The sequence below is a fragment of the Thunnus maccoyii genome, chromosome 18 (genome assembly GCF_910596095.1).
Source record: "Thunnus maccoyii chromosome 18, fThuMac1.1, whole genome shotgun sequence".
Lineage (NCBI taxonomy): Eukaryota > Metazoa > Chordata > Actinopteri > Scombriformes > Scombridae > Thunnus > Thunnus maccoyii.
In genome coordinates this window covers 21990686-22007781 of record NC_056550.1, presented here as the reverse complement: position 1 = coordinate 22007781, position 17096 = coordinate 21990686, and the positions used below count along the sequence as shown (strand labels likewise).

General features: G+C 41.5%; 1 protein-coding gene across 2 annotated transcripts; it reads right to left on the bottom strand.

Annotated features, from left to right (window-relative positions):
• Positions 1–314: 314 nt before the first annotated feature.
• Positions 315–16719, bottom strand: itgb3a (integrin beta 3a). 2 transcript variants are annotated; one of them, XM_042393893.1, is made up of 16 exons: positions 16492–16719; positions 12910–13185; positions 11621–11706; positions 11081–11285; positions 10323–10575; positions 10012–10174; positions 9733–9894; positions 9525–9620; positions 9345–9434; positions 9098–9232; positions 8596–9025; positions 3659–3878; positions 2867–2967; positions 2508–2627; positions 1939–2105; positions 315–1748 (listed from the first exon to the last, which is right to left on the bottom strand). In XM_042393893.1, the coding sequence occupies exons 2-16, from the start codon at positions 13103–13105 to the stop codon at positions 1683–1685; spliced, it is 2490 nt and encodes an 829-aa protein (XP_042249827.1). In that variant the 5' UTR covers positions 13106–13185; positions 16492–16719; the 3' UTR covers positions 315–1682. The 2 variants fall into 2 exon arrangements, with proteins under 2 accessions (XP_042249827.1, XP_042249826.1); XM_042393892.1 differs by lacking the exon at positions 16492–16719 and adding an exon at positions 13443–13701.
• Between the last annotated feature and the right edge of the window lie 377 nt (positions 16720–17096).

Genomic DNA, 17096 nt, shown 5'->3' with positions numbered 1-17096 from the left:
CACTCGAGGTGTATAAAACTCTGTTATAAGTGTTCCTCTGGGAGCCTTTTTCTTTGTAACCTCATCCTGTGTGTTAAAAAAAACTCTGTTGAAAACAAACTCTGTTAAATTTTGATACTTCGGCTTCGGTCTCTATTGTTTAATGGTCATTAGGAGGAATTTTTTTTAACAAGTGGTATTTATTGTGATGTTATTGCTTTGGATCTGAAATATGAATTACAAATAACCTGGTTGTTTGGGCTTTTGTAAGTCTGATCTAAATAAAGCAGTTTTGTTAAAAGAAACCCAAATGTCAAGTATCACACAAAAGTTGGTGAAGTCGGGTGAGATAAATCTTTATGCATTTCCTCTGTTTAACAAACTAGAGGTAAAACCAGAGCGTCTTTAAAAAAAAAAAAAACTGTGCAAATACAGAAAAGTAAGCAGTGAGTTTGCAGGCCATGTCCTGAGACAGAATCAGAGATGTGCAACCAAAATACACCTCACATCACACTCTTATCTCCTATATAGAGGTTGCAAAAGAGCAAGTTCGTTATTAACAATTACAGGGCATTATGGCCAATATAATTTGATGTGCAATAAAATCTGCTCACATACACAAATAAAGGATCTGGCATTTCAGTGTAACACGGTGCTGGTCAGTAGAACATTGAAACAAATTACAGCAATTTACACTTTGGCAAAAGTAAAACAGATCGCTGTTTTTTCATACAATTCAAAAAAAACAATAAAAAAAAGCTCAACAAACACAAAAACAGGTAATAATGCAGGGATGAAAAAATATAGCAATCACACCGATTATAAAGTTGCCATTGCTGGTATGCATTTCAAAAACATTATACAATAAACAATATTGTAAACCAAGTCAGCCTAAAGGCTGCAGTTAATGCATCTTACTTCTTTTTTCAACTGCTCAACAGATTATTACATTCTTGTCAAAATTATTACAAATGGTATTTTGCCCCACAAAAAGGGAAACGAAACAGAATTGTACATGATTATGTTTCAAGCTTGTTTTAATAAGTTATTAAATGTCTATAGTACACATTTCATGTATACCGATAAACTGTGGTTCATTCTTTTCAGTCAAATGAAAAGGGAATGAAAAAGGCGGCACTCTTAAAACAAGGCTTAGGTGTAAATTATATATTAAATACGGTCGTAGACAATGAAGATGACTTCAAAAGTCCATTCATTCAAATATTTTCTATACCAATTTATTATTACCACCGGGTCATGGTGATTCCTATTTTAAAACATGAGCAAAAAATTTAAATAGAAAATATCTTCAACAACAAATATTGAAGTGGTAAAAGAGCTTGTCTGATAGATTACAAAAGTTACAGGCTTTCACACAGAAGCAGCTTCCCTTAATGTGAATGAGTTTTCCTTATGTTAATGAACTCCTACTGTATCTGATTGCATTAGAGAACGCTACAGACACGACATAGAGTAAAGTACGAATTTAGCTGAAAGCCTAAAAGAAGGCAACCATCTGTGACTCACATGAACAGTTTTGTTTACAATATGTACAATTCTTACATTATGTTGTTGACAGCAATAACTACTACTCAGTAGCCGGCCACGTGACAGTGTAAAGGATCTTCTTCCCATCCATTTCTGTGTTGCTACATTCCTTCTCTGTTTTTTGACCCCTGAGTTTTTCTCACTGTGTTCAGTCTTTAGGTGCCTCGGTATGCTACGTTGGTGAAGGTAGACGTGGCTCCTTTATACAGAGGATTGTTAGCCTGAGAAATGAAAAACGAGGTACTATTATTTCATTCAATCTCACACTGATATTCAACTTTTTTAAAGTACAGTTTTGACATTCACCTTTAGAGGGCAGCCATATTCTATTACTGTATTTTGCAGTGCTCCATTGATCCCAGAATGAGAGCCTGTTAATGTATGCTGTCAGTGATATAATTAACTTCTCACCGTATCCCATTTGGCTTTGGCTCTTTCCTCCTCAAACCTGGCAAACTCTCTGCGGTCGTGGATGGTGACCAGCAGTTTCCAAATGAGCAGGCCAACCAGGCCCAGTAACAGAATGGCTCCGGCCACCGCCATGAGCACCACCAAGGTGTCAGGACCCTCAGGGCACTCTGAGAGACGAGAGACAGAGACAGGAAGGGAGGGGTGAGAGAGAAAAAGATTTAATTCCTATTGTTCAGTTTTCATGTATGTTAAGCTGTGAAGTACACTCATGAAGTGAAGCATCCACTTGTGTTGAAGTCCAGTAGCAGACACTGCGTTGTGGTTTATCATTACTACAGCGCATATCTGAGTTTCTGTGGTACGTGGCAGAGTGCAACTGTGGTTAACTGGCTGATGATGTGTCCACACATATGAACACACTGTTCCTCTGCTGCTGTAGCCCGCCAGACACAGACTGAAATAGCAATCAAGAACACACCGCTCTGTCCTAATAATGTACCTAAATTATAATACTCAGTTATCTGGCAGGTTAAACAGGTCTCATACGTGCACAGAAACTCTTACAGTACCTGGCTCTTTTACCACAAAGAGTATGGATTTGCCACTATCATCTTCATAATACTGGAAGTGCACAATGCAGTCCTCCACATCTTTGTAGGAGCAGTTCACTGCATTGCTATCATGGAAAACTGTGGTAAGAAGAAGAAGAAACAGGATAATAAAATTATTTAAAGGTATAATAAATCTTTACAAAACATATAATATTCATCAGCATATAATACTTTTGAACTACAATGCATGTATCAAAGCTTCAACTGCAATCAAGAGCACTCAGCTCATATAATCAGCAGCAGGACAACAAGAGTAAACATTACCACAACAGGTCAGGATCACAGTGCGTAGCAAAGAGATTAGAAATGGTTCTCACCCAGTTCATCCACAAGTTTAATTTCATTTCTGCAGATTTTATTGCAGCTCTCGTCTTTCATGTACTGTCCTCTCTGGAAGTGTTGACACTCGACACACGCCCTGCAAGCAGAGTCCCATTCGGTTACCTTTGTATAGTACACAGTCTATACACCACTGATACTCTAAAGTGGCAGTGTGTGGTTCGATTCGATATGCAAGGCAGGGACAAAAGAACAGAAACACCTTAAGAGTATAGCTTTATCATGATGAACCTGTGAAGTGCTCATATCTGCGGACCATTGGCCCTTTTTCTGCAGTGAATGAAACCACACTTGAGTTTGTTAAACCATTTGTGTGTGTGGGAGCAGTTTGTTATTATCCTGGAATGTGGGAATATCATGGTGGAGCAGTGTTTGCACTGCAGAGAGCGACCAGCCACGTCAGATGGCTTCAAATTCTTTGCTGTAGATTTAGCAGCAGGGTCTGAGGATGGCAAGGTCAGTCGTTTAGTTGGTGAGGTGATCTGTGAATCAGTCAGTTCAACGCTTTTGTCCAGAAATGACATAACAGTTTGTTTTTTTCTGTCTAAAACATGAACATTTCAGCATCTAGCCAGACAAGGAAGACAACATGCTAATAACAACATGTTGCTGTTAAACCTGTGATAAGCGATGATCGATAATCTGTCAGACGCACTTGCTAATTGGCATTCATTTACTTGTGTACTTAATTTACTTTCTGCATAATCACCTGTGTTAAATCAGTTACATTTTCATGTATGTCTCCCAGTTCACTTTGGTGATGGACTTACTCTTTAATAGTGCAGGAATCAGGACAGGTGGGGCATTTTTCACAGGTGGCTCCGTAGGCACCAGGCTGAGTGCACTGACACACTCCACACTCACAGTTACCACGGCCGCTGCACACGCCCATGCTGGTCCTGCAGGTGTCTTTGCGCGTGGTGCAGTTACAGTTTTCTCCTTCCCATCCAGAATCACACTGGCAAAACCCACAGTTACACTTCCCATGATCTGTAAGAATCAAAAAAAAAAAAGATAATCCTGTTAAAATCCTTCAAAATATTCTTTCAATTCTAATTTAAACATATAATACAGATCAAATATTCCATCTTAAAACATTTGAATTGAAATATGTTTCTCAGTGTCCGTAATCTCATGGGTGGAGTCCGGAAGCCAGACCACAAGATACAAATTACACAATTGCACAATGATTCACTGAGTGTGTGTGTGTGTGTGTTTGTGTCTGTGAGTTTCTCCTCTTAACCTCTGTGTTTTTAAAGCCAAAGCATGCTTGGGCAAGTGTACCTGTGAGCGAGTTTGTGGAATCTGCACCTATGTAACTAGCGTTAGGTATAATGTGTTACTAAGGTGTTTTTTTACTTATTTGTAATGAAAATGTTGCTCATTTGTCATTATTTGGTTAACTTAACTGATTAACAGGTTTATTTCACAACAAAGAAACCGCCTTGCATCAAAAAAAAAAAAAAAAAAAAAAAAAAAAAAAAATCAACATCTGAAAGCAGCGGCCATACATTATTTGCCTTTCAAGTAGTGCTGCAAAGGTACTTTAATGAGTTACTTATTTAAGAGTGTGAGTAAGTTTTGTTGTGGAGCTCTAGTTTTAAATAACCATTTACATATCTAATCTAAAACAATGCTTAGTAACAACATAACTCGTTGTTTTTAAAAGTAATCTTACTTGGTAACGGACATTACACATCCTAATCATTCAAGTCCACACAAAGGCAGGAAATATGCTTTTCTGAAAGCGACGACTAATGATTTCCTATCTCCTCACAGGCAGGCACACACACACACAGATACACAGACACAAACACTTCCTGTGACTCTGCCCAAGTGTAGAGGGCACAATAACCATGTCTTTCTAGCAACAGTGTGAAAATGACGCAACCGTCTGCTGACAGTATGAGGAGGCGAGCTTCTCTCTCTGGATTACAGAGACTCCCCACATCGACACACCTTAGAAACAAAGTCAGAGACCCTTAGATAACAAGGTTCTTAGCAGGAAACCAAACAGGATTTGGCAATAGATGACTAAGAGCAAAGTGAGTGAGTCACTGGCCAGCTGGGTCAGACTGAATGAGCGACTGGTGAAATATCACAAAGGGTTCAAGGGTTCCTAATTCCAGAGCTCAAAACAAATCATCCGGAGTAGTAAACTCAAGGAAAACTCAAGGAAACAATTCCCCAGTCACCATCCTGTCAACTGCATGTTTCGCTTTCAGAATGTGTTCATAGCAGGGATGGGATCAGACATGCTAGTTCTTTGATTAGTTAACGGTTAACTGTGTCACAAATAATGTTATCACTGAGCAATTGTTCTTACTGTCGACAAGATAACAGCTAAGATGTGAGGAGCAATCTGCAATTTTTTATGTTGCTGGTGTTAAAAACATTGTAGGACTACATTGTCAGTTAATATTTGCAGCGCACAGCACTTAAACTTGACAGGAGTGAGTAGTTGTCTTGTTATTTCCTTATTAGTTGTAAAGTTGATTCACACACATAAAAGGGAGTTTTTAGGTTTACATCATCCCCTTCTCTCTGTGAGGCTGCACAGTAATCCTGCCCATTAATCACATGCCTGGGCTTTAGAGAAGGTTTACACGGACGGGTGGGTGGGGGCATGATAAAAGGACAAAAACAGGGATAAACACAGAACAGTAAAACAGACACAGTTAGATGAGGAGAGGAAACAGGATTAAGAAAGTGGGAATGGAGAGAGAGGAGGTTGGGCAAATTGCCAACAGAGGAGTGCAAACTTCCCTGTACTCTTTTGCCTCATATTTATGGGCCCTGGGGCTTTGCTTGCTGACTCCTGCCCTGCACCGGTCCCACAGCCCCTCAGCAGAGGAAGAAATACACAGAGATGGAGCTTTATGGAGCTCTGGGTCACGGTAGCTCCAATTGAGCTGGGGCCGAGGGACGCTTGTTCTTCGAAGACAAGACGTCATGACTGTACTGAGACACAGCAACTTAGCGGTTCCAAAATTGAGCTCTGTGGACTGTCTTACACCAGTTCCAGCCTTGTGTGTGTAAGTGCGTGGGCGAGGTGAGTGTATGCACCCAAGCCCTGGGTGTCATCACTAAATGCCTTAATAGATGTCTCAGAAAAACAACTTGCTTTTGTGAAAGACTCCAACTTCTTCCTTGTTGATATAAACATGTCATATTCCTGGATAATTTCAGCTTGCTAACACACTCATGACCCTCTATCTTATCCTTAGGTCATGGTCCTCCCACAAGGGGCCCCCAGTATGTGATTCAGGTTTTGTTTAGCTTTGGATTGTCAAAATAACTCAAAGATATTCCTTTATATTGAAACTGCTGATAAGATGTTGTGATGAGTAATTCTTTCATGTCAAAATATTGGCCTTCTCAGTTCAGTTTATACAAAGCAAAAGTCCATTACTGTGCAAAAATTGCACTTTTTACTTGTGATTTTATGTTAAAAGCATACACCAGTGGACTTTCATTAATTATCTCTCAAGCTCAACTTGCCCAGTTTCTAATACAGCCTTTGTGTTAAAAGTCCAAGTCAAAAAAACAAGATAACCCCGGTGACATCACTATATGCAATAAAATGTTAAACATGAGTCTCTTGTAACTCTATATATTGATTCAGATTCGGTACGCAATGCTTAAGTTTGCTCTGCTAAATGCATGTGAAAGATAAAAGAGCAGTTTTTCCATTCTGCTTTTGCTCTTCTTCCCTCTCCTTACAATCACAGGCCCAAACTGCTTTTACATTAAATTACCTAATGACAAAGCCTATTAAAGTTTTATCACTGTGATTGAGTAACTGTGCAATGAGCTGTGCAGACTTGTAATAGGGAGTGATAACACACCACTCCGCACCGCTGAGAGTGGTAAGAACACCAATCAAACTCCGGCAGCAGTAATTGAGTGTGTCCACCGACCAGCCTTTAATAGAGAACACACGCCAAGTTTACAAGCCTCACAGAGGACCGGTCATTTGAAACATTACTGTTTATGTTTAGCTGCTAAACGATGCAATTATTTACACATCTTTTATAAGCAACCGGGAATTCCATATAGTATAGGACATTAGTTTTGGGAAAGCTGTGGATTTTTGATCTTTTGAGCTATGTAACAGAAAACCATGTAAACTGTCAAAAGTCTGTTTACAGACTGAAAGTGACTAGAAACAGGCAGAGTATGTTCCATGGTCAGCTGAGCCCTCAGAGCAGGGAAAAGGAAGGAAAGGGCAAGCTCATCTTTCCTGCCAACATTGACATAAAGTAAAGGGAAAAAAAATCCTATTTTGTCATTTACCTTTTGTGGTATCTAGCCATGCAGATAATTGTGGTTTTATGTGCCCAGATTTTGAGATATCTGTTGCCGATCTCCGGCTTCTTTATTCAGTGGATGTAAATGGAGTCTAGTATGTGGTGCTCAGAGCGATGACAAATGAGATTTAAAGGTTCTATATGTAAGAATCAGAAATTCTTTCTCATCAGTGACACCGGTGGCTGTTAAGTGAGCTGCAGTCAGTGTGCATCCATGTGCTCACACTCCGTCAGCGTGAGCGAGCAGTGGCGCAAGACTTGCAGGTGATGTCTTTTTCCTCGGTTACACTTCTCATAATAACATAAAAGATCTCTAATGTTGTGTTGCACTGTGCTTCAGCACCCACCCCCTCTCCTTACCCCAACTCTGCGAGTGCACGCTCACATGCAGGTCAGGGTTTTTTAATACCTGCACCCACCCAACCACTTATGAGAGCCAATGTGCACCACTTGACCCGAAAAAATATGTGTTAATCAACCACCCAAACCCGACCTGACCCACAAACAGCCAACTTTGTTTACCAACCGTTTTTACTAAACACTGGTAAGCTCAGCGAGCTGCGTCTGAGGAGCGTCATGCTATGGCCTTGGAGTAACGTGCTGTGGCAGGGGAGCAACATGCTGCTGTTTTGTTGTGAAATGTGTGGTGATGGACGGAGGGAGCTAGCCGTCTCAACCCCCCAAAAAACAAAGGTACTGTAGCCAGAAACAGTGATTTGCTGGCATGGTTAGGCGGCTAGCCACCAGCCAACCTGGTGGGTAACAGACTTGGAGAGCTAATATTTGCAGGGTGTTTCTAGTTGGATAAGTTAGCACAGTTTTTGTTGTGGTGAGTGCGAGTCATTTGTTGATGTTAGCGGGAGAGAAGCAAGGCACTCGAGAATGTGGAAAAACGTCACATCTGCTGGATTTCTGGGGAAAAACCAGCCCAAGTCCTTCACTTAGAAATCAGTCCACAGGCTGTTACAGGCAAGCGAGAAAGACGGGGAAGGTCTAATTTTTTAAGTTGCATTACAGCCCATTCACGCAATAAAAAAGATTAATACATGTAAATTGCTTCACAGTTTTTACATAAAGAACTTTTAAGAGAGTAGTTCACATCAAAACTATTCACTGGATAGTCTGTGGATCATTCAGCATAACCAGAACATTTCTGGAAAAAGATAATATTTTAATCACTTAAGCAAGACAAATAATTTAATTTGCCTGCACTGTTTTTATGATGACAGCAGAAATCTCAAACTAAGGTCACATAAGTAAGAGTGAAAATATGTTTTTTGTACTTTGGATGAACCAACCCTTATCAGCCAGTGCTTTTGTTCTAATTGTTGGTAAAACTCTAACAATGAGACTGCGAATAAACAGTTATCATGACAGAAAGAAGTATATCTACTCACCAGAGCACAGTGCCCCTTTGAAGCGCAGGCAGTTGAAATCGTCACACTCGCAGTATTTGCCCCACACCTGACCAAACCCATTTGCGTGGCAGGAGCACTGTCCGCACAAACAGTCGCCTCTCCCACCGCAGATAGGGCTCCCCGGCTTTGGGATGCAATTGGCATCATCAGAGGGACTGTAGTCCTCCACTGAGCACTCACATCGTGGGCCAAGGCGACCCTGGTGACACTGACACACGCCGCACTCGTAGGTACCGTTGCCGTTGCTACAGAGGGGGCTGTTGGGTTCGGCCTTTGCCTCACAGTTGCATCCACAGGCAAACTCCACCGTGACCTCCAGGGAATCCTTGAAGCCTAGAGGTTTGATAGTAAAAGTGCGGCTCTTCTCCTTGGGGCAGCCACGCAGCTGTGCCTCCACGCTGAATGACACCTGAAGAGAAGGAAAAGTTTCTGTGATAGTCTGCACATACTAGCTGTGGGACATATCAACATCTCAACGTACCGTGTCTCCGATCTTAAGGCCAGTGCAAGACTTAAGTCCAGGGATGACCTCTCCATTCAGGCAAGTGGCATTGAAGGAGAGATTCAACTCTTCTGGGACTCCAATCAGCTCCAGCTCCACTTTGGAGCGAATTTTCTGCTCACAATAAAGTTATTAATTACACATTAAATAGCTAAGTTTGCACTTTTACTAAGACAACATCAATTTGCATGCTCCATTTATTGTCCAAAGCTCAGGAATTTCTTACAGCATAAGCCTCCTCAATGAGCTGAATAACATTCCCAGAATCATCGGACAGCGTTCCCACAGTTGTGCCTGGAATGAGCTTACTGTACTCCTAGAGAGACATGAAAGGAAGATGGTGACCCAGTTTATGTTTTTCATATAAATAACCTCATGTAGTGAGTGGCATAAGCAGTTTGTTTACCTTGTAGAGTGGCACTACATAGTTGGTCACAGCAAAAATTAAATTAATGTTGTTTTCAGACATTTTCTCAGTCATAAGTGCCAAAGAGGGATAATCCTGGAAGATACAGGGAGCAAATAGTTTTCAACAGAAGCAGACTTGTCCAACAACCCCAAAAACCACTAAAAACCAAGATTATATAATGATGTACTTGAATTTTTCCCTTTACCAGTACAGTAGATTTGTTGTAAATGTTGTCACTACCAAGGTGACACAGTCCATCATTGGGCTGGACGATGCCAGCAATACGTCCATCCAGAGCAATGTGAGTTTTGGCATCAGTGGTGAACACCAGAAGGTGCGAGGCATCTGGACGCCAGCCAATCTTGTCCTATATGTTGATGGAAGTAAAATATGACAGGTAAAGGAAAGACTAACATACAATTCATATTCCCATACTGTGAGCATGTGTATCTGTGGGTGTGTTCTTTTTATTTTATTTTTATACCTTGCACACCACTGCCTGCATGACAGCATCAAATCCACCCTCTGGAGCGTCTCTATTTCTAGACACCTGCTGTTTCTCCACCTCCTCAGTGAAGCGCGCTACCTTCTCCGTCAGTGACAGCACATTCTTGAACCCAAATTGAGCTTGGCATGTGTCGCCACTCCTATATATGTTGAACAGGTGAAGCAGGAATGGGAAATCAGTGAAGGTGAAAAATCAATTACGTTGTTAAACATAACTGGACAGACTTTCTCCGAATATTGGAAAATCGTCTCCTCAGACGTAACACCGACAACAACCTCCCCACCTACCCATAGCAAGGGTTTTCCACTGCCTCTGGAGGAAAGATGTACATGTAAGGGGACATGGTCTTATCCACAAAGGCTCCAAACCCCATGCGCAGGTTGCTTGTGGTCCGGCCCATGGCTATGGCCAGCTCATTGCCCAAGGTACGAAGGCGAGCCAAGTCATCCTTCATTGAATATGAAAGATCCATCAGATAGTAGAGGTCCACTGGGTAATCCTCCACCTGTTTCACTGACACAGTGAAGCGCTTGGCATCACCTGAGAGGGGGAGAACAGGCCACAAAGGTGGAGGAGTGGAAGAGGACAAATAAGGAATGTTAGCAGAGGATGGCAAATTAAATGAGATCAACTGCTTTCCCTCAAAATTTAATCTCTTTCAAATGAAATGAAAAAATATTGAACAACATAGAAATCAGTCTGTTGTGTTGTGCATGGTCTGTGGTGTATGGTCACATAAGGGTGTGTGTATCTGGACTTGTAAGGTTGTTAGGACCCCCAAATTGATACACATCAGGCCACAGACCTGTATTTGATAGTATGTAGTCTCAGGGATCCCCATCTGATAAGATTTAGTTCATAACTGTCTTTAGATTGGCAGATTAACAGTGAATAGTGTGAAACCTATGAACAGAATAGTCATTCTTATACATTCTCTCACTGGGCTAACTATAACTATAGTCAATGAGATAATAGTGAAATGAAAATATTCCCCATTTTTCTGGGGAGCCCCTTGAGGACCCATGGGGGATGTCTGGTTGTGTACCTGATCTTAGCACCATATGGAGTTTCTGAGGCTTTATCTGAGTCACATCGTCGGCTGTCCCTGAGGCCTTGTCACTGAGCGGAGCGTCCTTCCCGATAGTCATGGTGCTGGAGGGAAATTCCAGAGCCTTTTCACGGCACCCTCCATCCAGCAGATTCTGCTTCAAGTCACAGCGGGATTCACTGTGCCCTCCCTTCCCAAATTCCTGAAACAACCCCATCAATTCTGTTAAGCACTCAGACATCTTAGGTTTGCATTTATGAGATGCTATAATTTAGCCACCTAATAGCAGACTCAAGACACTCCTAAGTAGAGGAGCCCCGAGGCCAATGCCAATTCTCTATTATTTTTAATGTCATCTGCAGAGGCTACAGTGAGTAAGCATGTTGAAGAGTCGGCATGAACAAATATCATGGATGACAATGGGAAGAATGCTGTTGGGAAATGAGGTTTCTGTTCTGACATGCTGCACTGCGCAGTGAATGGGAGGATCGCAGACACAGAATGTATGTAATGTGGATCTTTTCTGGTTGTTTTTACCTCCTGAGAGCACCAAGCACAGCTGGGGTGAACAGCCAAACACTGTTGACAAGTAGTGACTCCTCGTGATGTGCAGATGTTGGAACCTGTGACAATCATACCAACACAAATGTGACAAAAAATACATTTTCTTCTTTTCACTGTGGGGGGGGATTATATTAGAATTAGATTATACACGTAGATGTTATTTCCTGCCACACATTTCAATCATGCCTTCACATTTGACTTAACCACATTTCCTTTCAAAATGACCTGCCATTCTTGTGTCACGCAGCTCTGTTCAGCTGCAGAAACCAGCCATCAGATTCAGTCTTCGAGTGCTGTGCTTGATGAATACAGTTTGCACACAACTTTAAGGATTCAAATCCTCATCTTTTCTGAGAGAGCTTTTTTTTTTTTTCTTAAACAAAAGAGTCATGTAACCATGTAAGCAAACTGCAAACAAACTTTCCATTCAATACAAGCCAAGAAATAAATAATCTCTTTTCTGTGTGTTATCTGGCATCGCTCTTTATGGGTGTGGCTGGCTAAAGTTTATCACAGGCAGCACAACAATTTACCTCAGACTGTAAAAATCAGCAATCTGATAAAATCTAGGAAAAGTGAAATGTTTAATTTAACTCTTGATTAACTTCCTGAAATCATATCAGCTCTCAAATCAAGTGTCATAGTCAAGAGTCCCGGAAGTGAATACACACAACTGATGGATTCTGATAAATTGAGAGCACCATACTTGAGCACTTGACTTTACAGCACTTGAGTTTATTTAGAATTGACTTTAGTCTAAATTCCAAATAAGATAAGATATATAAAGATGGATTTATAGAAAAGTCTGTCATGGTGTTTGTTTTATTTATGACTTAATTGGGGGGAAAAGTGCAGTAAAAACTCACTTTTATACATTGTCTGATATTTGCTGTTAATTATTCTTGATTTGGCTGTGGAGCCCCAGGGAACCTGTGGAAGGACCCCTGGTCTTCCTACTGAGGAAACACATCCCGAGTATTTTTCACTCCCTTATAAGGAAAGCTGGAGAAAGCTCCAACGGCGCAGCGGCAGCGCAATTACAACCAACAGTGTCGCTCAATTCAGCTCAACCAACAGTGAATTACTCTGTGTCAAGTTAAGCATAATTATATTGAACAACTCTTGATCAGCAGCGCCTTTACAGTAGATATTAATAACAGATGCACTTCATGTCGGGCGGGAACACCCCCAGGTCTACGAGGCAGGTGAAAGTTTTAGAAGTAGCCACAAGGAGAATACTGAAAAAAAAAGAAACATCTTACCGTGAACTTTTGATTCCGATGCCACAAAGAAGATTATCAGTAGACGGTGTAAAAGAGTTCCCATGGCTGCAGTGTAACGGAGCCGACTTGACATGAGTCGTCTGTTCCCTCTGGGCTTGTTCACTTCGTAACTTAAACGCCTTTCCTCATTCTTGACTTGACTAAACGCATGTTTGGTCACAAAGCCTTGCCTCATCCATCAAACTCCTCATCCAGTTCACGTAAGAAGGAATAAGCCACATTTATGGCTTTCTGATGAAGCTTCCTGGGAGGGAACTAACAGAAACAACCGTTATTAATAATAACAAGCTACCTTTTTTTTTTTTTTTTGCATGAGTTGAAAAGACAGAGAGACCGAGACTATTTATGGTGCTGTACCGTATTGTTTTAGTTACACTTTAACTCAAGAAAAATCTCAGCAGATTTTTGAAAAGTTTATCTCTAACTCCCGAAGACTGTTAAAAGATGAGGAGTAGTTTGAACACACACATACAAAAAAGAAAAAAAAAAGAAATAGATCATTTTAAACCTACCACTTTATATCTTGACACATGTCAGCGGTGTGTTTATCTTCTATAATGTAATATGAGGACATGTGGTGGTTGAATCAATCTTACTGAGAAGAAACGGCAGGATGGAGACGGATAACTTTCTTAAGAGGCACATACTGTTCTCTACATTTCACCAGCCTCACACCAACACTTCCTTGTTTCTGATTCACATGTGGATGAAACCACGGGCTGAACTAACCGATCAGCGGCTGGAAGGACTTAGACTGAGATAAATGTGAGATAAAACCACGGAGGTAGATTCAGGAGAAAGATGCTGGTGTAAACATTTAAACGGGTAAATATGTAAATAGTTAACTGTGTAAATAGTGTAAATATATTTTTAGTAAATAATATATGAATTAACTTCTAAACCTTACAATAACTCAGTAAAGTATGTGGAAAAACTTGACTTGACACTTTTGCATTAGTTTGCAATTGATTTTTTTGCATATATAAGGGAATTCAATTAAACTAAAACTGTTGAACACCACCAGTGTCACAATAAATACATAAAATAAATACATTAATCAATAAGTAAATACATAATTTATTAGCTTTTTTCTTTAACTTCATGCTCTGCCACCAGAGCATTTGCACCTCTTCTGTCCAAAACTTTTCCCCCTTTCCCCCTAACTCATTTCCATTCCACTGAGTTGCATTGAGGAAAAATACTAATAGATAATACTCAATAATAATGTAATAAATAAATATCAATGTACATTATTGTGTCATAACTGTGAGTGTTGACTCATTACAAACTCAAAACATAGTTAGAGTTTATATGGAACTGGGTCTGCAGCGGTCGGTTGAATATTTGAACTTGACTCAATGTGGATGTGATATTGCAGCCTTTTGGACACTTGCATGTAATGCTCATCTGAAATCGCTACCATATACTTCTCTTACCATATCACCAAATGGAAGTAGTATAGATTGGCAAAGTGTTAAATATAAACGAATTTGCATGTTACCCTCCACTGGACTGAGAAGACCATGTCATTTAATAGTTAATGCATAAGCTGCACGCAAGGTTGTTTGAAGCAATGTAAAGCAAAACTGGAAAACCTCCCACAAAACCTTGGATGATCATTTAAAACAGTGGGCTCTAAATGAAGGAATCACCAAAATGACTATAAGTACCCAACATTAAGTTGTGGAGTTGTGGTAGAAGGACCCCTAGTGGGAAAAAATAATAAATAGCTACTAAGATATAAGCTATAAGGTAGAGCTCATATCGAGTAGGTGATAGCAGTCAGTCATTTCTTGGTTTTTCAGGGTCTAAAAGGATTGACCTTGCCGCTAGCTACAGCTGTGTGATATGCATTTTCTGTCCTGCGACAGAAAAGCTCTTCCTATTCCAGAGAATGATGGAGAATGCAGAAATGTGCCGGCTTTTAAAACAAGAAGAAAAAAAAAAAATGAAATAAAAAGAAAATGAGGCAGAAAATGGGATAAAAGCTCAGATTGCCTGACAGAAATGAACTTTGGGAAGTGGGTGGCAGCAGTGGTGGTGTGTGTGTGTGTGGTGGTGGTGGTGGTGAAGGGCTTGTAGGAGCAGACAATGCTTCTTATCTCTGCACTTGTCCATTTATTGAATCTTTATCCCTGTACCCTGCTCTTATTCTCCGGCTGGTTGCTAAGTTACTGCCACCTGTGTCCAAGAATTGCCGCTAGAAGAAATGACAGAAATAGAGAAATAAGTAGAAAAGCTATAACGGTCAACTGTTCTGCTGGCATTAAGTTCTCAGTGTGGGTGGATAGTGCAGGTAGGACCTAATACGCTGTGGGCAATCAAACCCCGTCTCGGGTATTGACTGATTTGGATCTATTGGCTCCAAAGCTTTCTCTGGCGACCACCCCCACAGATAAATGGCATTTTGGGACGAGCGTAGCACTAGTTGTCCTGCGTAAAAAGCCAGAGAATGGGTCAGATGACAGCCAATTAAGACCGAGCAAGACAAGAGGAGTGGGGGGGCAGGAGTAGAAGAGGGGGATGGAAGGGTCCTGACCTGTGTTACAGATCTATGCGGAGCCCTTTAAGCTTTTCACTGAGTCTCAGAGCGCCGTAGCAGAGAGCCAATATCGAAAACGCAATCCGCTCTCAGACAAAATCAGTGTTTGGTTAACCACAACCGGCTTACCCTTTCCTGCTTCACCGGGTTTAACCGGCGGGAGGGAGGGTCAAGTAGGGGGATATGAGTTTTTCTCAGGTGAAGGGTTGGCCGGCTCATGAAATGCGATGTGGGACGATGTGTATTTGTGTTGTGATGCTTCGCCATTTGATCTACCCCCTCCTCCTCCTCCTCCTCTACCTCCTCCACCTCCTCCTCCTCCTCCTCCTCCTCTGGCCCCACCGGATCTGCAGCTTACATTTAACTCTCTGGGGACAGGACGACAGTTTATATGCGGAGAAAGTAAAAATAAATAAATAAACACTCATACAAAACCGAGGACACATGACGGATGGAGAAATGAAAAGAATGCAAGAGGGCATTTCTGTTCTTGTGTGGCGCATCCAGACTTCAGAACTGTGGGAAGTCTAATGTCGCCTGCTGTTAAATATAAGAGAGACAGCTGGGAAGAAAGAGGAGGAAGGAACAAAGAAGACAAAACGTGGCAAGTAGAGGGACAGAAAAGACAAGGCGGAACCCATGGTACCCTGCATTACTGAGATGCAGAGATGTGTCTAAATGGAAATTAGTTTAATGGGTAGCGGATGGTGGAGTGCATGAAACGTCTGCGCTGGAGAGACAGAGCAGGAATTTCTTCAATTAGGCTAACATTGATGAAATCTGTAATCTCTGTCTTAAACAAACAGATTTTTACCAACCGTTGAAACACCATAGGTGTGCCGGGTATCACAGGCAGTCTCAGAGAGTCTAATATCTCTGCAAAATCAAAGCAGTGAAGTCATTATCTCCCTAAAATAACTTCAACGATTGATGGTTGCTAAGTTGATGTGGGGCACTACTCTGCTGTGCTGCTGCATCCCTGCAATCTGTATCGGTGTGTAATTAATGACTGTACTTACCTCTGTGTGATTACGAGTCCCAAAGCTGGCAAACATCTCAAGATCTAAACATGGCTTCTAACACTTTATCTGCATCTCCTGATACTTAGTTTATCCATATTTAATGTTGAAAACACACTTTTTTTTTAATGCACATTTGACTCTCCCTGGAGTTTCGTGGCATTTCTTCGCACACACGCAGGGACAGAGCAGCTTCCTCGCGGTCCTGTGTGTGGGCTTTGATCAGCTAATAAAGGGGAATCTAAGGAGGAATCTGTTAATTGAAACGATGGAAGTTGTGAGGAAAGTCTGTTCCCTCCGGGCCGCAGGGGGATTGAAAGGGCGTGTCCGTTTCGAGCCCCTGAGTCACATCAGGCCCTGTGGCGGCACCTGCGAAGAAAAAAAAATGATGTAGGGGTAAGGAGCAGAGGGGAGATGGGTGGGGTCAAACACCACCTCCTTGTTGCTAGGGATGTCTTCACTTAGTTTGTGTTGCTAGGCTGCCAATTCCCTCATATTAAGTGGAAACGTCCCCCCCACCACCCCCCTCCTTCCCCCTAACTCTCCTCCATACAGGCACCTCATCGCCCCCTCCCTCTCCTTCTCCTCCAAACCAAAATAACTTC